We start from the raw sequence: 27,639 nt of genomic DNA, 5'->3' as shown, positions 1-27,639 counted from the left end.
CTTTCTCTTTCTCTTTCTCAGCACTGTGGTGTAGCAGATAAAGCCAACATCCTCTATGGGCACCGGTTCTAGTTCTGGCCGCTCCACTTCTTATCCAGCTCTCTGCTGTGGCCTGAGAAAACAGCAGAAGATGACCCCAGTGCTTGGCCCCTGCGCCCACATGGGAGACCCAGAAGAAGTTTCTGGCTTCAGACCAGCCCAGCTCCAGCCGTTGTGGCCATTTGGGGAATGAACCAACCAATCTGAGAGAGATGGAAGGTCTCTCTCTGCCTCTCCTTCTCTCTGTCTCTCTCTTTACCTCTGCCTTTCAAATAAATAAATAAATTTCTTTTTAAAAAATCCACCAGGCCGGCGTTGCAGCTCACTAGGCTAATCCTCCACCTTGCGGCGCCGGCACACCAGGTTCTAGTCCCGGTCGGGGCGCCGGATTCTGTCCCAGTTGCCCCTTTTCCAGGCCAGCTCTCTGCTGTGGCCAGGGAGTGCAGTGGAGGATGGCCCAAGTACTTGGGCCCTGCACCCGCATGGGAGACCAGGAGAAGCACCTGGCTGCTACCATCGGATCAGCGCGGTGCGCCGGCCGCAATGTGCCGGCCGCGGCGGCCATTGGAGGGTGAACCAACGGCAGAGGAAGACCTTTCTCTCTGTCTCTCTCTCTCACTATCCACTCTGCCTGTCAAAAAAATGAAAAAAGAAAAAAAAATCCACCAACCATTTTAAGCTTAAAGGTTCTATTTCATCTCCTAGACCTTAGTTGAGTTGTCCTCTTAGTATAAGTATTAAAATGCCCACTGCTCAGTTTTGGGTGAGCCACCTGACCAAGTTTCAACCCATCAGCGGAAGATTTGCAAATAGTCAGACTAAGCAGCTCTTGGCTTCTGTGGGATCATCCCATGGAGAGTCCATGTGTTTCTAACATCTGTGTTCTCCCTGCCTGGCAGGCTCACGCGATGGTTCTATGGGACTCTGGGAGGTGACAGATGATGTGTTGACCAAAAGTGATGCAAGGCACAACATGTCACAGGTCCCTGTATATTCCCACATCACTCACAAGGCCTTAAAGGACATCCCCAAGGAGGACACAAACCCTGACAACTGCAAGGTCCGGGCTCTGGCCTTCAATGACAAGAACAAGGTATGGACTCCACAGGGATCCCTGAAGCCTAGTCTTCTCAGCTTATGTCCTGAGAGGGTCACTTCCCTTTCTTCCCCAAGTCAGTGCTTCCTCCACTGTCATAAACTCACAGACTACCTCTTGAAGGCTGAGGGATGCTGTTGCAGAATTATAACTGAGGACCGGCCAGTCACCCCTGGGGTTGCTATCAGCAGTATTGGTTTTCACCTCTTTGGTTTTCCTTTTCTGTTTATTCTTTACTGCCTCCTTTGTCTTCACACAGCTCCTAGGTCTTGGCTGATCATTGAGTCAGATCTTGTGCCACAGAGGTTTTCAGTAGAGTGTTGAGATACAGAGCCAGGAGAGGAGAAAGGCTCCTTCAAAATCTAAAGCAGGCTGCAGTTCCAAGGGGAGTTCCCTTACCTTCCTGTCTTCCGCTGTCCTGTGACCTGGGGTGGATTTCCCTCTCCTAGGTTAGACCCTGCACTTGCAGAAGCCCTCATACTGCAGCTTAATAAAACTGCTGCACCCGTGTGCTCCGTGCTAACTGTCCAGTGGACGCCTTGAGAATGACAGAAGAGTAAGCACTTTTGAACGACGGGGGTGCCTGTGTTAATGCTAGAGCCTGGACTTGCTTCTTGGGTTCTATCAAGAAGCAGCCTTGGGATAGGTGCTATGGTGGAGTAGGTTAAGCTGCTGTTTGATTTCCCCGCATCCCCTGTCAAGTCCCAGCTGCTCTGCTTCTAATCCAACACCTTATCCATATGCCCGGGAAGTTGGCAGATGATGGCCCAAGTGTTTGAGCTCATGTTACCTGGATTTGAGACCCAGATGCGTTCCTGGCTCTTTGGCTTGGCCCAGCCCTGGCTGTTGGAGGCATTTGAAGAGTGAGCCAGCAGAATAAAGGTCTCTGTCTCTGTCTTTCTCTATCACTCAGCCTTTCAAATAATTTTTTTAAAGTGGCTTTAATTTAGTATGCTGTCCACCTGCATTCCACTGAGTGAAGTGGTGAGCTGGTAATTACAGGCACCCCTGCGGATCACCGTGGGATTCCTTGACCTTCAGTCTTCCCCTGTTTCTTTCTTTTTATGTATATATATAGTTTTTTTTTTAATTAGTTTTAACAGGTGTTTTTGTTTTTTTTTTTTTTTTTTTTTTTTGACAGGCAGAGTGGAGAGTGAGAGAGAGAGACAGAGAGAAAGGTCTTCCTTTGCCGTTGGTTCACCCTCCAATGGCCACCGTGGGCGGCACGCTGAGGCCGGCGCACCGCGCTGATCCGATGGCAGGAGCCAGGTGCTTCTCCTGGTCTCCCATGGAGTGCAGGGCCCAAGTACTTGGGCCATCCTCCACTGTACTCCCTGGCCACAGCAGAGAGCTGACCTGGAAGAGGGGCAACCAGGACAGAATCCCACGCCGCAAGTGGAGGATTAGCCTAGTGAGCCACGGTGCTGGCCAGTTTTAACAGTTTTATTGTGACTTGTGGATACAGTTCTTTATTTTTATTTAAGATTTATTTCTTTATTTGAGAGGCAGAGTTAAAGACAGAGAGAGGTAGAGACAGAGATCTTCCATACATTGGTTCACTCCCCAAATGGCCACAGCAGCTGGAACTAAGGTGATTTGAATCCAGGAGCCAGGAGCTTCTTCTGGGTCTCCCATGTGGATGCAGGGTGCCCAAGGACTTGGGCCATCTTCTGCTGATTTCCCAGGCCATAGTAGAGAGCTGGATTGGAAGAGGAGTAGCCAGGACACAAACTGACATCCATATGGGATACTGGCACCATAAGTGGTGGCTTAACCTTCTTCGCCTCAGTGCTGGCCCCTTCCTCTGCTTGCTTGCTTGCTTGCCTTTTTTTTTTTTTTTTTTTTTTTTTTTAAGATTTATTTATCTATTTGAAAGGCAGAGTTACAGGGAGCCATAGGCACAGAGAGAGAGAGAGAGAGGTCTTCTGCTGGTTCACTCCCCAGATGGCTGCAACAGCCAGAGCTGTGCCATTCCGAAGCCAGGAGCCAGGAGCTTCTTCCAGGTCTCCCACATGGTTGCAGGGGCCAAGGATTTGGGCCATCTTCTGCCTTCCCAGGCCGTGGCAGAGAGCTGGACTGGAAGTAGAACAATTGAGTCTCAAACCAGCTCCCATATCGTATGCCTATAGTGCAGGTGGCGGCTTAACCCACCTGCTTTCTAATGTGCTGTGGTTGCTATGTGTTGGAATATAATATAATTTGTTGTTCATTGCTGTTGTAGGAATTGGGAGCAGTATCTCTGGATGGCTACTTTCATCTCTGGAAGGCTGAAAATACACTATCTAAGGTGTGGTGAACTTGACTCAGTGGTTTTACTTAAAACTTCACTGTATGGTTGAAATACTCTAATTCTCTCTGAGCCTTTTCATTCTTATCTAAAACATACCAGTTCTCCAAAAACCTGAGCATCTTATTGCACTGGGCATGAGAGTTTGAGTCTCGTGTGCCTCTCTTGGAGAAAAGTCTATTAAAATCAGAGGGGGCAATTTTCAGATTGCACTGGCTTCCTGAGAGACCCCTGTAATGAACTGTATTCCTACCCTACTGCCAGGACTACTTGGCCTGTGTAAGGGCAGGAAAACCTGGCATTAGGAATCACAGGCACCTGGAGATCAATCAAAATAAGAAAATCATCTCTTAAATAATTGTGTAATGTCATGAGAAAATTAATTTCTTGTACTTAGAAGCTACTGCTGTGCAATCAAACCTACACTTGAATCATTTGCATTCTTATTGTCCCAGAAGCCTTTGCTGCTCATTGTTTCTGTGATAAGTGTTGTCTCAGGAGGAAGCAAGGCACCAGGATTTACTGATTTCTTCTTGTCACAGCAGTCTTTGAGCTCCACTCACCTTCTGTGGTGCGTTGGCTATAGTAGGCACCCACTGAGAATTTGCTAATTGACAAGGATTCGGGGTTCAATCTGATTTCAGCTTCTCTGTGCCTAAGCTAATGTCCTATGAGTATGCTTTATGATGTAGTATGCAGTTCCAGTTCATTTTGGGAATTTCAGGGTAGCCAGAAGTCAGCCCTTTATCTGAAGAGTGCAGTGGCTCTTCTGGCACAGAGAACAAGGTCGGACGTTAGCTTTAGTGCTATGGGGTTATTCCTGGAAATAATTTGTAGGTGTGGGCTTTCTCAATACTTCTGATTTTTTTTTTATTTTTATTTATTTATTTATTTATTTTATTTATTTATTTTTTTGACAGGTAGAGTTATAGACAGTGAGAGAGAGAGAGAGAGAGAAAGGTCTTCCTTCCATTGGTTCACTCCCCAAATGGCCGCTACAGCCAGCGCTACGCCGATCCGAAGCCAGGAGCCAGGTGCTTTCTGTCTTCCTGGTCTCCCATGCGGGCGCAGGGGCCCAAGCACTTGGGCCATCCTCCACTGCCCTCCTGGGCCACAGCAGAGAGCTGGACTGGAAGAGAAGCAACCGGGACTAGAACCCGGCACCTATATGGGATGCTGGCGCCACAGGTGGAGGATTAGCCAAGTGAGCCACGGCGCCGGCCTTTGATACTTCTGATTTTATAATTATAGATTTACCTTTTTCTCTGCCTGGATCTTATTTTTTTTTTAAGATTTATTTATTTATTTGAAAGACAGAGTTACAGAGAGCCAGAGGCAGAGAGAGAGAGGCCTTCCATCCTTTAGTTCACGCCACAGATGGCCGCAATGGCTGGAGCTGCATCAATTCAAAGCCAGGAGCTTCTGTCGCTCCCCCTCTTCATGGAGGAGCAACACTAAACCCTGCCTAAGCTTTCTATCCGAGTCACGGCACCATTATGTCGCTCCCCCTCTTCGTGGAGGAACGACACAGGACCCTGCGCTGTTCTTTCGTCTGCTCAGCCCTCCCCGGGTTTGCTGCTGGTTCTTCCCGGGTTGGCTACTATCCCTTCCACCTCCGTGGAAGGGAGGTTCCCCCTGGCCACATTCCCCACTTCCGCAGGGGAGCGGCACACCGCCGGCCGGCTCTTCTCGGGGGCTGCACAGGTGTTCCTTCAGCTAGATGTTCCCCATAGATGTTTCTCGTGCATGCCGTCTCTCTCCTCCTTTATAGTCCTCCTCCGCCAATCCCAACTCAGCTGCCCACACGCCGAGTACGCTGCTCTCCTCCAATCAGGAGCAAGTCCTACAGTTTATTAGTTGAACTGGAGGCAGCTGTGCGGAAGCTGTTTACTTCTCTCCCAGCGCCATATTGTGGGAGAGCAGATGCATAGAATAAGTCTTAATTCCAGTAACTCAGTCTAGTCCGGTTGCTCCCCACAGCTTCCTCCAGGTTTCCAACGTGGTGCAGGGGCCCAAGGATTTGGGCCCTCTTCTATTGCTTTCCCAGGCCACAGCTGAGAGCTAGATCAGAAGTGGAGCAGCCATGATTCGAACCAGCACCCATATGGGATGCTGGCACCGCAGGCAGTAGCTTTACCTGCTATGCCACAGCACCAGCCCCTGGATCTTATTTTTACAATCACCCTGTCTTTGTCTTGCATACCTGGGGTGAAGCAAGGTGTTCCTTCCTTAGTGTCAGGACTCTAGCTTTCTTCTGACTTCATGTGGTTTATATACCAGGGAATCCCACAGAGGTGGGGATTCCAAGAATTCCTCTGTGGAATTCCAAGAACAACGTCCTTGCCTTATGCTCTCTAGTGATACCATGCGTTGCTTCTCTGTTTTTAGCTGCTCTCCACCAAACTGCCATATTGCCGTGAGAATGTGTGTCTAGCCTATGGGAGTGAATGGTCAGTGTATGCAGTGGGCTCCCAAGCCCATGTCTCTTTCTTGGATCCACGGCAGCCATCATACAACGTCAAGTCTGTCTGTTCCAGGGAGCGAGGCAGTGGTAAGTGTCCCACTGTGTTCATCAAGCTTACACTATGTTGACCTTCAGTTTCTGTGTGGGTTTCCAAACAAATACAGTCATGCATCATTTAATGATGGGAATACTTTCTGAGAAATGGGTCATTGTGCAAACATCATAGAGTACTCACACAAGCCTAGACAGTATAGCCTACTATACAACTTGGCTGCATAGTATGTACAAGATTGAGTAAGTGAGAGGCTATGTGTATGAGTGTATGTGTGAGATTAATTCTGACAATATTGTGAGAGTAAATCTGACAGAGGAGAAAATGGTACAATCAAGAAATAAGACATAAGATACATGAGGCTACTGCTGCCATCATGGCATACTGTTTTATAGTAACCTTTTAAAATAAGTAGGAATACACTTTGAAATAACATTAATGATGGGCATTTGGTACAGCAGTTAAGTCAATGGCTAGGATGCCTACATTCCATATAGGAGTACCTGGTTCAGGTTCTGGCTACTCCATGTTTGATCCAGCTTCCTGATAATGCACACCCTGGGAGGCAGGTGATGGCTCAAATATGTTGGTCCCTCTTACCCACATGGGAGACTTGGATAAATTCTGGGCTCCTGCTCCTGGCATCACAGCCCTGGCTATTGCAGGCATTTGGGGAGTAACCAGCTGGTTAAAGATCTCTCTCCATCTTTCTGTCTCTTTGCCTTTCAAATAAAAAATAAAAGTAAATGATCATTAAAATAACAATAAAAGGATAGTATTATAAAAATGAAGAGCACAGTGATGTGTTCGGTTGTTACCAGCTATCGTAGGCTCTTCATAATATGTGGCTGTACTACTTTACACAGCTGGCAGCATGGTAGGTTAGTTTACACCAACATCACTACAAACACATGAGTAGTAAATGGCACTGCAACATTAAGATGCCTACAGTGGCTGATAGATCACCAGGTGACGAGGTGACAAGAATTTTTCTACTGCATTACAACCTTTGGGACCACCATCATATGTGCAGGACCTATTGACCAGAGGCTTACAGCCCGTGACACTGTGGTGATCTGCATGGAACATGTGGAAATACTTGGTGACACAAGAGGGGACCATAAGTACACACATACTGCAGCAGTTTCAAACACTACAGACAAACAAACGTGTTGCCACAGAAGCCTTGGTGGAAACCACCAGGCAGGATATTAATGGCTTCCTGTTTTTCCAAAGAGCCTTGCTTTCTGTCTTGTGGTCATTGTTGCCTGGGGCCCTGCCTCAACTACTATTCTGTTTATGCCAAAGGATCGGCTGGTGGGGTACAGAGGGGTCCACAAATTGTATACTGTAAATATGTGCAGTGTATGGTATGACAGTGCTACTTCACTGAAGCTGACAAAACACTGAGTTCTGACAACTAGATGAATTAGGCTTCAGCCTCCAGCCTCTCCTAGCATATTCCCTGTAGAGCATCGTTGTTTGTTGAAGGGAAAAGAAGAGAATTTTTATTTTAAAAGGCAGAGTTACAGAGAGGCAAAGGGAGAGAGAGAGAGAGAAAGAGAGGTCTTCCATCCTCTGGTTCACTCCCCAGATGGCCGCAATGGCTGGAGCGGCACTGATCTGAAGCCAGGAGCCAGGAGCTTCTTCCAGGCCTCCCATGTGGGTGCAAGGACCCAAGCACTTGGGCCATCCTCCACTTCTTTTCCCAGGCCATAGCAGAGAGCTGGGTCAGAAGTGGAGCAGTTAGAGTAGTGAACCAGGGAATGGAAGACCTTTCTCTACCTCTCAAATAAATAAATAAAATCTTAAAAAAAAAAAAAAAAAAAAAAAGGTGGAGCAGCTGGGACACAAACTGGCATCCATATGCCAGTGTTGCAGGCTGTAGCTTTACTTGCTACACCACAACCCCAGCCCCATCCACTGGTTCATCACTTCCCAAATGACGGTAACAGCCAGATCTGTGCTACACTGAAGCCGGAAACCTAGAATTCCATCCAAGTCTCCTTCTTGGATAGCAGGGACTCAAATCCATAGGCTGTCATCTCTCTGTTACCTTCCTGGGCACATTAGCAGGCAACTGGATCGGAAGTGGAAGAGCCAGGACTTGGACTAATGCTGTAGTATGGGATGTAGGTGTCCTGAGCAGTGGTTTAACCCACTATACCACAAAACATTTTGGTTACTGTTAACAGGGGTGACTTTTATATAAAGAGGAAGTACTGGTTTCACAAATATTTTGGAGCCTCTCTTCTGTGCTAGGAGACATCTTTGTATCCCATGGAATTATTTGATGCCTGGGTACAGCAGTTGTGTTTTCTCAGTGACCCACAATGATTAGATGTCTAAAGTTCACCCTGTGGTGAGGAAGAATGCTCTGGTGTGCTTAAGTTTTGGGCTTTCTGTCACCCTCCTAACACACTTAATACCAGCTACAGACTTCCTGTAATTTTATATAAGGTGGTAATTTTATATAAGGAATATAAGGAAGTCCTTGTTTATGTGATGATTTGTACATACGCAGATCACCCTGAATTGCAGTATAGGCTGGAAACATATACTGGCAAAGAGCGTAGTTGTGAGTGATGATTCCGAAGTGGTGACGCAGGGAAGTTCCAGGCACACTTACTGTCTTTGGCCAAAAACATCTGAGGCTTAGTCAGCAATCTGGCATTCTCCACAGCTGGTCGGAGGGCTCCTGTTAGTGCGTGATGGCTGCGGCAGCGTGGCACCAGGGTTCCCTGCTGTTGCATGAGCTATGTTTGCCCCTGGAAAAGCATTGTCCGATACTGGGAGGTGCAGTGCAGACTCGGCATTGGAGGAATTCAGGCGAGCAGACTGCTAAGCTAACGCTCTCCCTTCCCTTCTCTGTCTTTCAGGGATCCGGTCAGTGAGCTTCTACGAGCACATCATCACTGTGGGCACAGGGCAGGGCTCCCTGTTGTTCTATGATATCCGAGCTCAGAGATTCCTGGAAGAGAGGCTCTCTGCTTGTTACGGGTCCAAGCCCAAACTGGCAGGGGAGAATCTGAAGCTAACCACTGGCAAAGGCTGGCTGGTGAGTGAGCCCCGCTTGAGTTGATTGCCAGACAGTGGCAGAACAATTATCTCCCCTGTACCAGCCCCTCCCACAGCCTACCTCCAGGCACTCCTTAGAGCAGGAAAGGAATTTCCTCTAATTTTGCTTTTATGTCTCCATCTGTTGCCTGTGGTTAAACTGAGGCACAAGAAATCAAGTTGCCTGGCCCAGGGTTCCCCTGAAGTGGTAATGGAACAAGAAAGGTTAGGAATGTGCTGCCGAGCTGCCGGCGGATTATGAAGAGTTCTAGTCTAGCTGTTGGACAAGATCTGAACTGTGTGTACTTCCTCTCTAATGCTCAGTTGAAAACTGAGGCCCTAGTTCCCAGGAAAACCAGTCTGCCAACATCAGGTTATAGGTGCGGTGCCCCTCCACTTAAGGAGATCGGAATGCATTCGTGTTTCTGCCCCATGGCCACAGGGTGCTAACCCGGTCTCTCTGTCTCCCTGTAGAATCATGATGAAACCTGGAGGAATTACTTTTCGGACATTGATTTCTTCCCCAATGCCGTGTACACCCACTGCTACGACTCGTCCGGCACGAAACTCTTTGTGGCAGGAGGTCCCCTCCCTTCAGGGCTCCACGGAAACTATGCTGGGCTCTGGAGCTGATGATCAGTGACAGCTGACTCTCCCAGAATGCAGAGATTTACACTGACTTCCATCTGCAGTTTCCTGGTTTCTTCTTTTGCCCCACCCCCACCCCCCCAACTGTGTGAGGCTCTCATATTTTAGTGAGAACACCAGGGTTTGTCCATAGTTTAGGCACTCAGTAGGAAGAAGCTCTGTACAGAAAGCTGAAGGGCTTTTTATTATTTTTTTTTCTTTTTCCCTTTAGGTAATCAGAATTGTACCCTTTTTTTCTTTCTGGCTTCTCAGCCAAACGTTGCTGATCCCCAGTTAGATGTTTTCGTTAAGTGACACACACTCTCCCCTCTCTTGCTTCTTTAGGCAGAAATGACACAGTCCTTCTCACCCTTACTTCACTCTTGAGAGGTAGGGCTCCTTTATAATTATGTGGTTGCTGTCAGACTTTCTGTGAAAGTTTGAGAGCCGTGTGGGTGTGTGTGTGTGCGTGTGTGTGTGTATGAGAGAGAGCGGGAGAGAGAGAGAGCGAACTTGCATGCGTGTAGGTACTGTGTGTCACTGAAGTTATCTGGAGTGAGGATTCCTTGTAATTAAAATATTTATAAAAGAAACAACTTTATTCAAGTCCAGCTTTGGGGCTAGTCTGTATCTTGTGCGTTAAAGTCTAACACTGAATATAGGAAGGAAAACACATCACCACTGGGAAAATCCTTGAGCGAGAGCACAGCCTTCCTGGGGCTTCCCATGCCGGGACTCCCGAGTGATCCAACCCTACCTGTCTTCCCAGCTGTGTGTCCTCCGGGTGAGGACACCTCTGTGGCTGTCACTTCCACTTCCCAGCTTCCCCTCCACTTAGCCGGTGGCCACTCCTCTGAAACCTGAGTCTGCATCCAGAGGCAGCTCTGCACACTGCAGAGCATCACAGGACTTGGTAAAGAGTTTGCATCCCAGCCTCCCTCTCCCTTCCTCCCCTCCAGCAAGACCTTGCCCATACTTCATGGGCTGGAGCTAGGGGTCTCCAGTCTGTCACGATTCTCATAGCTCCCTTGGCTTTGAGAGAAGACCTCTCTGCCATTCTTCCATTCTCCCCAATGGATTCTGCTGTTGCTTTCTAAACTGGGTTCAGTCCAGGAGGGTGAGGGTGCACAGGGGGTTTATCCATGTATAGTGAGTGTGTCATGCGTGGAATATTCATTTTCTCAGTGCAGTGAAGCTTGGGGTTGAAGCTCTCCCTCCTCTGTGTGGGCTCGGCCCTAGGTCAGTGAGGGGGTGGCTTGCAGCCAGTAGCATTGTGCATGTAAAAGCCTCAGCGTGATTAGTACTTGTCTGTTCCTCCTTTGAAACTGTGTTTTGTCTGAGGTTTTAAACTTGCGGGCAACTGACTCATTGTGAGGTCCTGTTGCTCCCTGTTTTTTTATGCATCATGTGGAAGATAACAGCTGTCCCCACCCACAGATTGCTCCTCTAAGCACATACTCTGCTTCTCTCAGCATCTCCTGGGGAAAGGAAAAGTCGCTTACTACCGTACCCCAGAGTATTTGCTGCTCTCCCAGATATCCCTCCTCCCTGGGTGTAAGTAGGGAGGCTCATCATGGAACAGGGCAGCGGGGAGAGGAGACAGCAGGTTCCCCAGAGGGGTTGGCATACAGCACGCCCCACAGGTTCTGGAATTCTCATCTTCTAACCTAGAGAAATAGGTGCTATAAACAGGGAATTAAGCAAAATGCTGGATGCTATAAACCTTTTAATTGTCTTAATTTTTTTTCTATTATTAAACTACAGGCTGTAGATTTCTTAGTTCTCACAGAACTTCTATCGTTTTAAACTGACTTGTATATTTAAAAAAAAAATCTCAAGTAGGATGTTTTGTACTGTTTGCCAAGACCCTCTTCTGTGATGGGTAATGAGTTTGATTGTTTGAGATTTTCTGTTTTTAAAAATGTAGCACTTGACTTTTTGCCAAGGAAAAAAATAAATATTACTCCAGTGCAGAGTGGCTTGAGTGACTGTATATAGCCCATAGGTTGGGTGGGGGAGAGAAAGAGGGTGCTCAAATGACTGGCAGGAAGCTTGGCTTGGGGTGCTGAGATTGCCGGGGGTGGGGGGCACAAGAATGTCTCAAGATCAGAGACATAAATAGGAAGACCTGCTTGCTCCTGATTCGCCACCGCACACCTCATCATTGCTCTGGGGTCCAGCTGAGAGTGGATATGCCCGGGGCAGGTAGTGTGGCTCACTGGCTGAAGATGAGGGCAGTGCTCATACACCTTACTCGGACTAGGAATGTAATTTTTTCTTTATTAGAAAGGTAGAAATCTTCCATCACTGGTTCACTCCCTAGATACCCTGAGACAGCTGGGTCAGGCAGAAGCCAGGGACACCAGATCTCCATGCAGGTTTCCCATGTGGGTGACAGGGATCCAAGTATCTGAGCTATCACCTGCTGCCTCCTGGGGTTTGCATTAGCAGGAAGCTGGATCAGAAGCAGAGGCAGGACTTAAACCAGGCACTTCAATATGGGTTGTGGGTATCCATCCCAAATAATATCAACCACTGTGCCAAAGGTCCACCCCTGGCTAGGGGTGTGAGCAAGGTGACCAGCTCCTGTGGTCAAGGTTGGTGATAGGCCCTCTCTGCTTCTGTGGATGATGCCAGGAGAGTGACTGCCAAAGCTGCTGCACAGCATCCTGGAAATAGGATTTTTTTTTTTTTTCCTCCAGTTGAAACCACAGATCCTTGGTGCCCTTTGAAAGGGGAGGACCCAGGGGCCACAGTGAGTGATATTCCCAGAACCTGTTTGTGGCTATAGCTGAAAGAAAGGCAGGCTGCTGAGTCATCACCCTCCTTGCCCAGCCATCCCTGTAAACCCACCAGGGCTGGGCCACTGTGGCTGGGAAGGCAGTGCCTATTTCTCTGCCACGTGCCACTTAGTTCTTTTCTAGAGCAAGCTGGCTACAGCTCTTCTTTGCACCTGTTTAGAGACTGACTAGTTCAGAACATGCCCTCAAGGGAACCTGTATGATCAAAACCAAGTTAGGAAGGGGAATGTGAATGAGTTCTAATAATTTGAAAGAGAGCCCTAGAAAATGATGTTAAATTTTGGGAACAGACTGGAACTAGCTTTTCCCAAAATGAACTTAGAATGCCAGATCCGAAGCACTGCCAGTGTTAGCAGGATGTCCCATTGTTTTGGGGGAAATGTAAATTAAAACAGACAACTTCTTTACTCAGAGTTGTGGTATGTTACCATGAGACTCATGTTTCATGAATCATGCTCAGAGAAAGATGACCTAGGGAATGTGGGGTGGACCTGACTTGGGCCTCTGTCCTCCATAGAATCTTGGCCCTCCTCCCATTGTCCAGTCAGACTCTCCAGCAAAGTATAGATCAACAGAAGACCTTTGTGGACTTTATGAGTCCCTGTTCCTCCCAGCAATGCCTACTCCCAAGTCCTGAAAGAACTTCCTCGATCTTCTCAGGCCACATGCCTCATTCCAAATGGACTGCTGGCTCCTCCCATCATCTTTTAGGTCCTTTTGCAAAGGCTTTGGAAGGGAACTGAATTAGTAGCCCTTCAAGCTTCATGTATGCTGCAGGTCCCTAGCCCTGGGTGTCCCTACTAAAAGCTGAACACTACTTGCCATCCAGTCCTCTGTTCCAGCTGCTACCAGGCAGTTCCTACTGCAGGTACCCAGAAATAACAAGTCAGGGTGTTGGGACACTTAGCATTATGGCCCAATCTTGGAAGAGTTCAGCCTATGATCCAAGGTTCTTCCCTTTCTTTCAGTTGGCTAGTATCCAGAGACAACAATAGGGGCAGGGGACAGCATTGTGGCCCAGTGGGTTAAGGAGCCACTTGGTGATGCTGGTATCCCATCATATCAGAATGCTGGTTCCCAGCTACTCTGCTGTGATCCAGCTCCCTGCTAATGCACCTGGGAAAGCTGCAGATGGCCCAACTGCTTGAGCCCTTGCACCTGTGTGGGAGACCCAGAAGAAGCTCCTGGCTCCAGGTTTCCGTTGCTGTCATTTGGGAAGTGGATGGAAGACCTCTCTCTCTCTCTCTCTCTCTCTCTCTCTCTCTGCCTCTCAGTAACTGCATTTCAATAAAAATAAATCTTAAAAAAAAGAAGAAAGAGAAGCTCATGGAAAATGTGTGTTGTGCAAAAACATGAATTCAAAATGAACTTGGCTTTTAATTCCATTTTTCCCATGAAATATCCTTGTGTGTTGAGAAGACTGAAAGCTTCTGGGAGGGTAGAAACATGGGCTTCTAATTCTAGAAACTGTTGTCACTGGAAGGCTCAGGTTTCTCGGGTTCTCCTGCCGGTGCCTCAGCTCCACCCTAGAGACAGGAGCAGAGCCTGTAGAGAGAGGTAGCACCTGAACTCCAGAGGGGTTGTGCGCTCCCCGTGACTCAGCTCTCCGAGACAGTGGTGTGAGCTGGCCGCAACTGGCCCTGGGTCGGGTCTCCCTGCTGCACACTCCTCTGGATTAGCATGTAATTGCTGAAGCCAAGTTTTGAAAGGATAATCATACTCATTAACTGAGCCCAGAGTCATGTTTACTGTGCTGTGTCTTCAGAGCTGTAATTAACATCCCTAGTGCTAGGGGCAGGAAGAAAACAAATGATCAAATTCTCTTAAAGAAAATAAACTTCCCTCACTGGTGGCTTTTTTTTTTTTTTTTTTTTTTTAATCTACTGGCAACCTGGATGGAGGACTGGAAATGATGAGGCTTCTTTGTTCTCCAAGGTCAAGGACTTGTGCCAATAGCCAAGAAGCCCACTGAGCTGGGTACCCTTGGCCCTGCAATGGGTCACAGGAGGAACATCTCAAATCTTTACACCAGCCCCTCTGCCTTTCTGTGTCCTTAAGCTAAAAAGACAAAATTACTGTCCCTGCCAATCATGCTTAAGGTTCCATGGTGGGCAGGGCTGTTTGGCTGTTTAAAGATGCTAAAGTTGGTTCCTGACAGAACACATGCTACCTCTCACATGCCACCTCTAGTGCCAGCTGTTCTACCCATGGACCAAAAGCGGAAGATGTGGATCCAGGTCTAGTTCTGCTGCTCATGGCCACATGATTTCAAACAAGTTTTTCTCTCTCTCTCTCTCTCTCTTTTTTTTTTTTTTTTTTTTTTTGGTAAATGTTATTTTTGTGAAAGGCAGAGTTACAGAGAGAGAGGGAGAGACAGACAAAGATCTTCCATCTGCTGGTTCACTCCCCAAATGGCCATAACAGCCAGGCCCTGGGCCAGGCTGAAACTGGAAGCCTGGAACTCCATCTGGGTCTCCCTTGTGGGTGGCAGGGACCAAGTCCTGGAGCCACTGCTCTCTGCTTCCCAGGTGCACTAGCAGGGAGCTAGATCTGAAGTGAGGTACCCAGTACTTGACCTGGCACTTGGGGATGGGTGAGGGCATCCCGAGTGGCAGCTTCACCTGCTGCACCACCTGCCTGCCCCCAACAGGTCTGTTCCCCTTCTGGAGTTTTAGTTACTTCATTTTTTACAGTGCAAAGTTCACATTAAACAGATGGTTTCCTGGATGCTTAATATTCACAGAAACTATTTTTCTCCTGCAGGGAAGTCTAAAAAGAATAGAAAGTGATTCCTGTCTTCAGCAGGGAATAATAATGGGGCTTATTAAATTTTTGTACATGAGTCTTATTTGCCTAATGGCTTCCAATAAAACATTAGAAATTCTACAGGGTTGAATAGTGTCTTACCAAAATTCACATCCAGCCAGAACTTCAGAATGTGACCTTATTTGGAAATAGGGTTTTTGCACATATAATTATAATGATGAAGATCAAATCACACTGGGGGTTGACACTGGTACAGCAGGTAAGGCCACTGCCTTCGATGCCAGCATCCCATATGGGTGCTAGTTCATGTCCTGGCTGCTCCACTTCCAATCCAGCTCCCTGCTAATGGCCTGGGGAAAGCAATGGAAGATGGCCTGAGTGTTTGGGCCCCTGCCCCACGTGGAAGACCCAGAAGAAGCTCCTAGCTCATGACTCCTGGCACCTGGCTTCAGTTTGTCCCATCCCCAGCCATTGCAACCATCTAGGGTAGTGAAACAGCAGACAGAGGATTGATCTCTGTCTGTCCCTCTCTCTCTGTAACTCTGACTTTTAAATAAATAAATCTTTTTTAAAAAGATCATACTGGATTAGGGTGGGCCCTTAAGTCCAGCAAGAGTGTCTTTATAAACGTTACCCACAAGATACAGAGAAGGCCATGTGAAGACAGGAGCAGAGATGGGAGAGCAGCGCTTGCAAGCCCAGTAATGCCAGGAGCCACCATAGCTGGAGGAAACACGGAGACAGTCTCGCCCAGAACCTTGGCAAGGAGCATGGCCCTGCTGGCATCTATTATTGTTGTTGTTGTTATTATTATCTATCTATTTATTTTATTTGAAGAGCAACACAAGAGAGGGGGAGAGAGAATGAGCAAGAGCTCTTCCATCCTCTGGTTCTCTCCCCAAATGCCCATAACAGCTAGGGCAGTGCCAGGCAGAAGCCAGGAGTCAGGAACTCAAGCACCTGAGCTGTCTTCCACTGCTGTCCCAGGCACATTAGCAGGGAGCTGGGTGGGAAGCAGAGCAGCCAGGACTTGCACTGGCACTCGTTGTAGGATGCCAGTGTTGCAGATGGTGGCTTAACTTACTGTTGCACAACGCCAGTTCCCCTTGCTGGCATCTTGAGTTCAAACCTCCAACCTCCAAAATGGTAATAATGAACTTCTGTTGCTTTAAAATCACCAAATTTCCAGCAGCCCTGGCAAACAAATAGAGGAGTACTCTGATGAATTTTTGGATACCAGTTTTAAATCCTTGAGATTTAAGGAAAAATGTTTTTCTCTTATGAGAAGACACATAGCAGTGCTAAGGCTTACAAAAGCAAAAAGCAAAGCTGAGAACCACACTTGAATTGGTTCTGCCTGAAGAAACATGTCCCTCCAGACTGAGGCAGTAATCCCAAAGGTGCTCGCCTCTGGTTGCTTTCTCCTACCTACCTTTAAGCCATCTTCTCACAGTCCAAAGTATTTGGATGCTTCTATCCTTGGCCTATTAGCCACTGATGTGCACAGCTGCCTGGAGTCTTCCATGATGGCAGGGGGGAGATGAAATGGAGACCTGAGATACCCCCACTTGCTTTCCTGTGGCACCTGCTGTGCCCTCCTGTGCAGACCTGGCCTTCCTAGTCGTGCACAATGAAGATCCCAAGGAAGACGGATGAGTCAAGAAGAGGGGAAGTATGAGTCATCGGGTGTCAGTGGTGTGGACTGTTGTTTCTAGGCCACTGGTGGATCTCAGTGGTGGCTGTGGTCTTAATGAGGGACTCTTCACCCATCAAAATGATATTTTTTAAAAATTGTATTTATTTGAAAGAGTTACAGAGAGATGTTCCATCCAAGTGTTCACCCCCTAAATGGCCCACAACTACAGGAGCTAAGCTGCTCCGAAGCCAGGAGCCAGGAGCTTCTTCCAGGTCTCCTGTGTGGGTGCAGGGGCCCAAGGACTGGGGCCATCTTCCTCTGCTTTCCCAGGTGCATTAGCAGGGAGCTGGATCAGAAGTGGAGTAGCCAGGACTTGAATCAGTGCTCATATGGGATGCTGGCACTGCAAGCCGGGGCTTAACCCACTATACCACAGCACCAGCCCCTATGATATTTTATTTATTTGAAAGTCAGAGTTACAAAGAGAGATCTTCCATCTGCTGGTTCATTCCCAAATGGCTACAACAGCCAATGCTGGACAAAGGCAAGGCCAGGAGCCAGGAGCTTCTTCCAGGTCTCCCACATGAGTGCAGAGGCCCAAACACTTGGGCCATTCTCTCTGCTGACCTACCAAGACACATTAGCAGGGAGTTGGATCTAAGTGGAGCAGCCAGGACTCAAACCAGCACCCATATAGGATACCTGTGCCACAGGCTGTGGCTTTACCTGCTACATCATAAATGCTGGTCCTCCAAAATAATATTTATTGTTTTGAAAATGTATTGATTTGGGCTGGCAGTGTGGCATAGTGGGTAAACCACTGCCTGTGATGCGGGCATCCCATATGGGCGCTAGTTTGAGTCCCAGCTGCTCCACTTCCATCTAGCTCCCTGCTGATGTGTCTGGGAAGCCATCAGAAAATGGCCCAAGTTCCTGGGCCCCTGCACCCACATAGGAGGCCAGAAGAAGCTCCTGGCTTCAGATAGGCCCAGCTCCAGCTGTTGCAGCCATTTGGGGAGTGAACCAATGGATGGAAGATCTCTCTTGCTGTGTCTCCCTCTCTCCCTCTCTCTCTCTCTCTCTCTCTCTCTCTGTAACTCTGCCTTTTAAATAAGTAAATAAATCTAAAAAAAAAAAAGAAAAAATATTGGTTATATTCATTGGCCCAACATTTTCAATTCTAGGAATTTAAGAAAAGATTCTAGGCAAGCACACAATGACAGATGTCTAAGGATGGTTGTTGTAGGATTAATTAGCAACAAACAAAAACATTAAATATCTAAGCTTATTAATAAGGAAGTTGTTAAATAGAAATTAAAAACACTCATGAATCAGTCTCATATATAAAAAAAAGAACACCAGATATTTTCTGCCTTCTAAGACATGTTGGTACAGCCATTAGGACACCATTTGGCATACTCGCATCCCATATGTGAGTGCCTGGATTTGAGTCCTGGCTCTACTGCTTCCTATCCAGATTCCTGCTAGTATGCATCCTGGGAGACCCAGTTAGAGTTCTTGGCTCCTGGCTTCTGCCTGGCCCAGTCCTGTTTGTTGTGCACATCTTGGGGAGAGAACCAGCAAATGGACAATCTCTCGTTCTTTCTCTTGCTCTCATTCTAGCACTCTCTCACTCTGCCTTTCAATTAAATAAAATCTTTTTAAAAATTAAAATATTAAAAATAAAGGGAGAGAATGGAGATAGAATATTTATTGGTTGCTCCTTTGCTCCAAACCTACAATAAGGGTGGGCATTGCTGTGCAGTGGGTTAAGCCACTGCATGGGACATCTAACATCCCACATCAGAGTGCAGGTTTGAGTCTCAGTTCTTCCACTTCCAGTCCAGGTTCCTGCTAAGGCATCCTAGGAGGCAGTGGATGATGGCTCAAGTGTTTGGGGCCCTGACAAGCCTGTGGGAGACTTAGATGGAGCCCTTGGCTCCTGGCTTCAGCCTGGCCCAGCCCCAGCTATTGTGGGCATTTGGGAAGTGAACCAATGAATGAAAGGTCTTTCTCTCTTGCTGTCACTCTCATTCTTGCTCTTGTTCTCACTCTGCCTTTCAAGTAAATAAAAATAAAAACTAAAACAAAACAAAACAAAAATCCTACTACAAAAATTCCTCACTTCCAAGGCTGACCTTGTGGTACAGTGGGTTAAGTTGCTTGCAACACCAGTATCCCATATTGAAGCAACAGTTTTAGACCTGGCTGCACTGCTTCCAATCAAGTGCCCTGCTAATGCACCTGGGGAAGCAGCAGAAGATGGCCCAAGTCCTTGGACTCCTGCACCCACATGGGAGACCAGGATGGAGCTCCAGGACCCTGGCTTTGGCCTGGCCCAGCCCCTGCTGTTGAGGCCATTTGGGGAGGGAGCCAGTGGATGAAAGATATATATATCTCTCTCTCTATTACTCTGCCTTTCTTTTTCTTTCTTTCTTTTTCTTTCTTTCTTTCTTTCTTTCTTTCTTTCTTTCTTTCTTTCTTTCTTTCTTTCTTTCTTTCTTTCTTTCTTCCTTCCTTCCTTCCTTCCTTCCTTCCTTCCTTCCTTCCTTCCTTTCCTTCCTTCCTTCCTTCCTTCCTTCCTTCCTTCCTTCCTTCTTCCTTCCTTCCTTCCTTCCTTCCTTCCTTCCTTCCTTCCTTCCTTCCTTCCTTCCTTCCTTCCTTCCTTCCTTCCTTTCTTTCTTTCTTTCTTTTTAATTGATGGCTGGCGCTGCGGCTCAATAGGCTAATCCTTTGCCTGCGGTGCCAGCACACCAGGTTGTAGTCTCGGTCAGGGTGCCGGATTCTGTCCCGGTTGTCCCTCTTCCAGGCCAGCTCTCTGCTGTGGCCAGGGAGTGCAGTGGAGGATGGCCCAAGTGCTTGGGCCCTGCACCCACATGGGAGACCAGGAGAAGCACCTGGCTCCTGGCTTCGGATCAGCATGGTGCACCAGCTGCAGCGCACCGACCGCAGTGACCATTGGGGGGAAAACCAACGGTAAAGGAAGACCTTTCTCTCTGTCTCTCTCTCACTGTCCACTCTGCCTGTCAAAATAAATAAATAAACAAATCTATTTATTTGAAAGAGTTACACAGAGAGAGAAGGAGAGGCAGAGAGAGAGAGAGAGAAGTCTTCCACCCGATGATTCACTCCCCAGATGACCACAATGGTCGGAGCTGTGCCAATCCAAAGCCAGGAACCAGGAGCTTCTGGGTCTCCCATGTGGGTGCAGGGGCCCGAGGACTTGGGCCATCTTCTGCTGCTTTCCCAGGCCATAGCAGAGAACTGGATCGGAAGTGGAGCAGCCAGGACTCAAACCGGCACCTATATGGGATGCCAGCACTGCAGGCTGAGGCTTTAACCTGTTGTGCCACAGCGCCGGCCCCTCAGCCTTTCAAATAAATAAATCTTAAAAATAAAACAAAAACTTTTCTAAACCAAAAAAAAAAAAAAATCTTGCTGTTAAAAAACTCAACATCTTTCAAGACGAACATCAGGTTCCAGATCTTCTAGAAAGTCTCTCGTGGTCCCACCTTTCCAAGGAGCTTGCCCAGCATATAAGATTGTCTTCTATTATATTAATATATATTAATTATATTATATTAATCTTTTAGCTGTCTTATTGACAGCTATAAGATTGTCTAAGGTACCAGAGAATCTTAAGGGATTCCTTTGGGTCAGTGATTCCATCACATGTCCAGAAGGGGGAGCCAGAGCTCAGCTTGCAATCTTGCACAGCACCATTCCTGCAATAACCAAACTGATGTTCAGTGTGAGAAAAACAAAGATAAGCACAAACCAGTTCCCAGGCAGAGCTGTAGTACCAGTCTTCGAAGGAGATAACTTTTTGCTAAAATAAAGACCTCAGATTAGCAACCCAACCCTTGATCCAAGCTTGCCTGTACATTTATGCATGGGTTTGATTTACAAAGATACACACAAACAGCTTCTCAAAAATGCATGGGGTGGGGGCTGTTGTGGAACAGTGGGTTAAGTGGTCGCCCCTATGAGCAACAGTTCAAGTCCTGGCTGCTCCACTACCCATCCAGCTCCCGGCTAATGCACCTGGGAAAGCAGCAGAAGATGGCCCAAGTGCTTGGGCCCCTGCCACATGAAGGGAGACCTGGATGGAGCACTAGGCTCCTGGCTCCAGCTGGCCAGGCCATTTGGGGACTGAATCCACAGGTAAAAGATCTCCCCCTCCCCCTTTTGTAACTCTGCCTTTCAAATCAATAAATAAATCTTTAAAAAAAGGAGTGAGGAGCAGGCATTGAGGCCCAGCGGGTTTAGTCACTGTGGAAGATGACTCGAGTGTTTGGGCCCCTGACACCCATGTGGGAGACCTAGATTAAACTCCAGGCTCCTGGCTTCAGCCTGGCCCATCCCTGGCCAATGCGGCCATTTGGGGAGTGAATCCGTGGATGGAAAATCTTTCTCTCTCTGTAACTCTAACTTTTAAAATAAATAAATAGAGGGGGCCGGTGCTGTGGCGCAGTGGGTTAGAGCCCTGGCCTGAAGCACCAGTATCCCATATGGGCACCAGTTCTAGTCCCTGCTGCTCCTATTCTGATCCAGCTCTCTACTATGTCCTGGGATAGCAGTACAGGATGGCCCAAGTCCTTAGGCCCCTGCACCCTTGTGGGAGACCCAGAGGAGGCTTCTGGCTCCTGGCTTCGGATTGGCGCAGCTCCAGCCGTCATGGTCATCTGGGGAGTGAACCAGTGGATAGAAGACCTCTCTCTCTGTCTCTGCCTCTCTCTGTAACTCTTTCAAATGAATGAAATAATCTTTAAAATAAATAAATAGAGGTTGGTGCTGTGGCGTAGTATGCTAAGCCTCCACCTATGATGCCGGCATTCCATATCAGCTCCAGTTCATGTCCTGGCTGCTCCACTTCCAATCCAGCTCTCTGCTATGGCCTGGGAAAGCAGTAGAAGATGGCCCAAGTCCTTGGGCCCCTGCACCCACCTACATGGAAAACCCAGAAGAAGCTCCTGGGTCAGCAGCTGCCATTGCAGCCATTTGGTGAGTGAACCAGCGGATGGAAAACCTTTCTGTCTCTCCCTCTGTCTGTAAATATGCCTCTCAAATAAAATAAAATCTTAAAAAAAAACTTTACAATAAAATTTGTTTTTTAAAATAAGTGAATGGGGCCTTCACTGTGGTGCAATAGGTTAATCCTCTGCCTGCAGTGCCAGCATCCCATATGAGCGCTGGTTCATGTCCTGGCTGCTCCTCTTCCAATCAAGCTCTCTGCTTATGGCCTGGGAAAGTAGTAGAGGATGGCCCAAGTCCTTATGTCCCTGCACCTGCATGGGAAACCCCAAAGAAGCTCCTGGCTTCGGGTCGGCACAGTTCCAGCCATTGTGGCCATTTGGCGAGTAAACCATTATATGGAAGACCTTTCTGTCTCTCTCATTGTAATTCGACCTCTCAAATAAAAAAAAAAAAAGGTAATAAATAAATAAATGAATACATTTTTAAAAAGGAGGGGGGTGGTGCTGTGGCATAGTGGGTAAAGCTGCTGCATGCAGTGCCGGCATCCCATATGGGCGCTGGTTCGAGTCTGGGCTGCTCCATTTCCGATCCAGCTCTCTGCTATGGCCTGGGAAAGCACTGGAGGATGGCCCAAGTCCTTGGGCCCCTGCACTGGCATGTGAATGTTAGGTATGAAGTCAGAAATTTAGCCTACTTGTGTATGAGAAGGGCCTGAAGACCAGCACCTACTGAAGAAGCTCCAGAAGCCCAGCATTTTGCACTTCAAAGGCCTGCTAAGATCCTGATAACCTCCCAGGTGGTCCCAGCCCTTGCCCCAAGGAAAGCTCCCTGGAGAAGTCTCTCTCCTCAGGACCAAGTGGGTTAACTGATAACATGGGGCAATAAAACCTTCTCAGATGCCCTAAGGGAAGCCCCTCTACTCTGCCCTGGGCCAGCAAATCTGGGGAGGAATTCGCTAATTTTCATACAACAAACCCTTCCACTAGGACTCCCCATTCTTTGTCCTGGAGGAGAGGATAGTTGGGTAAATAGTCCCTTAAAACCCAGACTGCTTGCTCAGCCCTCTGCCTCTTAGCTGAGCTGTCCGTCTGGCCTGCCCAGGTGTATTCTCTCCATTTAACCATCATTCAACCATGTGACCTCGCTCTCCCCCAGTCTGAGTAACTGGGCACTCTGTCCCTTCCGTTCTGACAGATGCCCTATCCCCAATAAAGCCCTATCAGTCTGTTCTCTGTCTCACAATTCTTTCTTGCATGAAGACAAGAACCTCACACTTCCACAGCCTTTTCTCCGGTGACAGGAAGACCCGGAGGAAGCTCCTGGCCTTGGATTGGCGCAGCTCTGGCCATTGCAGCCGATTGGGTAGCGAATCAGCGGATGGAAGACCTCTCTCCCTCTCTCTGCCTCTCCTTTTCTCTCTGTGTAACTGACTTTCAATTAAATAAACAAATCTTTTGAAAAGAAAAAGTGTGTATGTGTGTGTTTTAAGATATATTTATTTATTTGAAAAGTCAGAGTTACACAGAGAGAGCAGAAGCAGAGAGAGAGGAGAGGTCTTCCATCTGCTGGTTCATTCCCCAACTGGCCTCAATGGCCAGAGTCACACCGATTCAGAGCCAGGAGCTTCTTCCAGGTCTCCCACATGGGTGCAGGGGCCCAAGAACTTGGGACATCCTCCACTGCTTTCCTAGGCCACAGCAGAGAGCGCTGGATCAGAAGTGGAGCAGCCAGAACTGGACGGTGCCCATATGGGACCACCACACCACAGCACTGGCCCCTGTGTGTGTGTTTTAAAGCTCCTGGCTAAATCTGTTCTCTAATCATCAACAAGTGCTTTGACTGTAGGGCGGTGGCTAAATCTCTCTGGACTGATTGTAGACTTTTTTTTTTTTTTTTTTTTTTGACAGGCAGAGTGGACAGTGAGAGAGAGAGACAGAGAGAAAGGTCTTCCTTTGCCAGAGAGAAAGGTCTTCCTTTGCCATTGGTTCACCCTCCAATGGCCGCCGAGGCTGGTGCGCTGTGGCCGGCACATCGCGCTGATCTGATGGCAGGAGCCAGGTGCTTCCCCTGGTCTCCCATGCGGGTGCCAGGCCCAAGGACTTGGGCCATCCTCCACTGTACTCCCTGGCCATAGCAGAGAGCTGGCCTGGAAGAGGGACAACCGGGACAGAATCCGGCGCCCCGACCGGCACTAGAACCCGGTGTGCCAGTGCCGCAAGGTATTAACCTGTTGAGCCGCAGCGCCGGCCCTGATTGTAGACTTCTTTGATAAGGGATGTGAAAGTGTTTTACAAACAGCCACACCTGTAAGGCATTGTAGGGTTCCCCACAGCCTGAGCCTGAGTCATCTGTTGAGAGGATTTCAGTCTCCAGGAAATGGCCGACCTCCCTCACTTAAACTCATCCCAAACAACAGTGACCTTCTGGGAGCTGGGGGCAGGGAGAGGGGTTGGAGGTGATACACAAAGCCCCGAGCCCTCCAGCTTCCAGCCTGCCCCTTACCCAAGCCCAACCAGAAGCGTCTTCCCACGTCCTGGTTGTAGCTGCCCCTGAATCCACAGCCAGGCGAGAGGCCCAGGTAGGCTGCCCTTGCCGGTGGAGAAGCCAGGTGAGGCCTTTCCCCAGACAAGGGGCACCTGCACAGGCAGGGAGACGCTGAAAGCTGGGCATCCCGAGCCAGCACAGCGAGGTGGCTTCTCAGAGCTAAGGACTCCGCCCAAAAGCTGAGCTGGCAAGGTTGGAACAAGGCCCCAGGAAAGAGGCCTTGCCCCCAAGGAGATACCCTCAGGCACACGTAGCCACCCTGCTGATGGTGCTGAGTGCAGGTTTTGCCCTGCAGGCCACATTCCCAGAGCCTGAAGGTCGTTTGCTTCTATCTGTGCTGGGAGGTGCTGGTGTGTGTTTTCTTGTTGTTCTCTCCCCTGCCCAGGGTTTCTGCCTGCTCTGGCTGTAGCTGTGGTGGCTACGGCTAAGGATGACGCTTTTCAGCAGGGGCCATTCCTCGGCAGGACTTGTCCAAGCTTGCAGGAACTGGTTTAACCTGCTTCTGAGAGTTCTCACTCCACTGGACTCCTCTGGCTTCAGGGCAGGGAGGTGGAGGGATACCGCCACAGGGAACAGTCTCCCTGGGGAGAGGTGACTTTATTCTGAGGAAGAAGGAGCCGGTCCCGGAGTCCCACCAGACTCTCTGCCTGGCACTTCTGACAGTTAGCATCACTACTGATCCTCCAGGGAGTTGCCCGCTTGGAGAAATCTTCCCTGCCTCGTCCACACAGCGCCCTCAGGAAAGATGCAGTAGATTCACCTCCCCTTGAGGGCCGGCCCTGAGCCCTTGTCTCTCTGCCAGGTCTGTGCAGAGAGCAGAGCAGCCCCTGGAAATTCCCATGGCTCCAGTGCTCTGCTCCCACCAGCATGCGACAGCTTGGTGCCCTAAGCTGACTCCTGCTGTATCTTACGTTCCCGTGACTCACTGCGATGTAGGCTTCCAGGCTGACTTGTGGGGGATAAGCAGCGCATGATGGGTGTGCCTCCCCAGATTTCCCCTCTGTCCTGCTCAGTAGCTCAGGCCTCCTTGGGCCCGCCCAATGCAGATTAGGAGAGAGGAGTGATATGAGGTCATTATTCCTTTTTTTTTTTTTTTTTTTTTTGACAGGCAGAGTGGACAGTGAGAGAGAGAGACAGAGAGAAAGGTCTTCCTTTGCCGTTGGTTCACCCTCCAATGGCTGCAGCGGCCAGTGTGCTGCGGCTGGCGCGCTGCTCTGATCCGATGGCAGGAGCCAGGTGCTTTTCCTGGTCTCCCATGCGGGTGCAGGACCCAAGGACTTGGGCCATCCTCCACTGCACTCCCTGGCCACAACAGAGAGCTGGCCTGGAAGAGGGGCAACCGGGACAGAATCCGGTGCCCGACCAGGACTAGAACCCGGTGTGCCGGCGCCACAAGGCAGAGGATTAGCCTAGTGAGCCGCAGCGCCAGCCTCATTATTCCTTATCACACATCTCACTTACCTGAAAGCAGGGTCTCTGCCCCTGCAGGGACAAGGTCTTCCCACTGTCACCGGCCCTGGGATCCTGTACAGTCTCTTGTTGCTTTTCCTTGATCAAATTAACCTGTTATCCACATGGTTCTTGCTTGGGCCCTGATGGAACAGCCTGACTATCGCTGTGTCAGCCAGCTGTCACTTGGCGGTTTTCTCAGATATGAAGTGCTGCAGGTCACTTTAAGCTCTTGTGGTCTTTGGTTCTAAAGTGACAAGGTTGCGATTGTTCCAGCTCCTATACAATTTAATGAGGAAAATATGGCTGCCCTGCCTCCAATCCAGCTCCCTGCTGACGCTCCTGGGAAGGCAGTGAAGATGGCCCAAGTACTTGGGTTCCTGCCACCCATGTGGGAGACCCGGATAGAGATCAGGACTCCTGGCTTCGGCCTGGACCAGCCGTGGGGAGTGAACCAGAGGATGAGCGATCTCTTTCGTGCTTGGTCTCTCCCTTCCTCTCTATCACTCAATAAAAATAAATACTTTATAAAAACATATAGAAGAGTTGGTAGGAGGAGAAGCACAAAATGCTCCACCTGTGCTACATGTATATTTATTCTGAACATGGTCCCTTCCAGAAATCTTCCAGCCGGCGCTGCGGCTCACTAGGCTAATTCTCCACCTAGCGATGCAGGCACACCAGGTTCTAGTCCTGGTCGGGGTGCCAGATTCTGTCCTGGTTGCCCCTCTTCCAGGCCAGCTCTCTGCTGTGGCCAGGGAGTGCAGTGGAGGATGGCCCAAGTCCTTGGGCCCTGCATCCCATGGGAGACCAGGAGAAGCACCTGGCTCCTGCCTTCGGATCAGCGCGGTGCACCGGCTGCAGCGCGCCAGCCGTGGCGGCCATTGGAGGGTGAACCAACGGCAAAAGGAAGACCTTTCTCTCTGTCTCTCTCTCTCACTGTCCACTCTGCCTGTCAAAAAAAAAAAAAAAAATCTTCCAGAGTAGTGGTAGGAATTAGCTTTATCTCCAGCTCTGTTTGTATCTGTCTTCTGTTAGAAAATGTAAAAACAAAACAAAACAAAACAAAACAAAAAAACAAAAACACCTCTCCTAGTGGCTTGTTTTTCTCCCTCAATCAATCTCTCTACTTCTGTTAGCTGTATGTCTATTCTCCTTATATTTCTGTTCCCTTCTTCCTGTTTCTCTTCATTCAAAGAAAAGAAAACGAGAGAAAAAGAAGCTGCTCTCCCTGCCCCCACCAGTAAGTTCCAAAGCAGGAGGATCTGGCAGGCTTCCAAGTGAGGCAGCCAGAGCCCACCGCACCTGCAGCTGCCAGTCAGAGGCAGAGTCACAGATGCTGGAAAGTTCTGGCCCCAGAGAAGTTTTCCCAGACTGTGAGGCCAAGGCTGACAAGTAGTTTTAACTTCACACTTTGGACTGGGGCCACATTGGCCAGAAGCCACCTGGCTGTCGGCTGCACCAGCCAGGTGCCTTGTACCTGCGATGTCAGGGAAAATGCTTATAAACTAGAGGAGGAGGTTAAGGTTTCGCTTTAACTAGAGTCACGGAGGGCCCTAGGATTTTTACAGCTGGAAAGACTTCAAAAGAGTACTTATAACAAAGCCTCTTTGTTTTTACAAAATGCAGGAACTAAAATCTGAAGAGATGGGTCTTGTCCAAGGTCGCAGAGGAAGCCAGTAGCAGAACAAATAATAGCTAAGAGGCACATAATGCTGGGCTCTATCTGGGAGTGTTTATATATATATACACATATGTATATATTTATCATATATATTATATATATATGATTTATTTATTTATTTGAAAGGAAGAGTTAGAGGAGATCTTCCATCCACTGGTTC

The 27,639-nt window shown here is 48.6% G+C and overlaps 1 protein-coding gene and 1 long non-coding RNA gene across 3 annotated transcripts in view; one reads left to right on the top strand and one right to left on the bottom strand.

Moving 5' to 3' along the window:
• Positions 1-11,595, top strand: part of DCAF12 (DDB1 and CUL4 associated factor 12) — a 42,607-nt gene extending 31,012 nt beyond the window's left edge. For both annotated transcript variants that reach the window (XM_008273818.4, XM_002708028.5), the window contains exons 5-9: positions 939-1,132; positions 3,357-3,422; positions 5,811-5,973; positions 8,818-8,996; positions 9,470-11,595. In XM_008273818.4, the coding sequence (XP_008272040.2) occupies positions 939-1,132; positions 3,357-3,422; positions 5,811-5,973; positions 8,818-8,996; positions 9,470-9,628 (761 nt within the window). In that variant the 3' untranslated portion in view covers positions 9,629-11,595. The remainder of the gene's footprint in view (positions 1-938; positions 1,133-3,356; positions 3,423-5,810; positions 5,974-8,817; positions 8,997-9,469) is intronic.
• Positions 11,596-14,077: 2,482 nt separating this feature from the next.
• LOC127493537 (uncharacterized) overlaps positions 14,078-27,639 on the bottom strand; it is a 37,913-nt gene continuing 24,351 nt past the window's right edge. Inside the window, exons 2-3 of the long non-coding RNA XR_007923807.2 lie at positions 16,274-16,383; positions 14,078-14,211 (exon numbers count right to left, since the gene is read on the bottom strand). This is a non-coding gene — a long non-coding RNA (uncharacterized lncRNA). The remainder of the gene's footprint in view (positions 14,212-16,273; positions 16,384-27,639) is intronic.

This window comes from Oryctolagus cuniculus, chromosome 1, assembly GCF_964237555.1.
Source record: "Oryctolagus cuniculus chromosome 1, mOryCun1.1, whole genome shotgun sequence".
In the NCBI taxonomy this organism is placed as follows: Eukaryota; Metazoa; Chordata; class Mammalia; order Lagomorpha; family Leporidae; genus Oryctolagus; species Oryctolagus cuniculus.
Note: the sequence above shows the minus strand (reverse complement) of the source record. Positions and strands in the feature narration are given on the sequence as shown.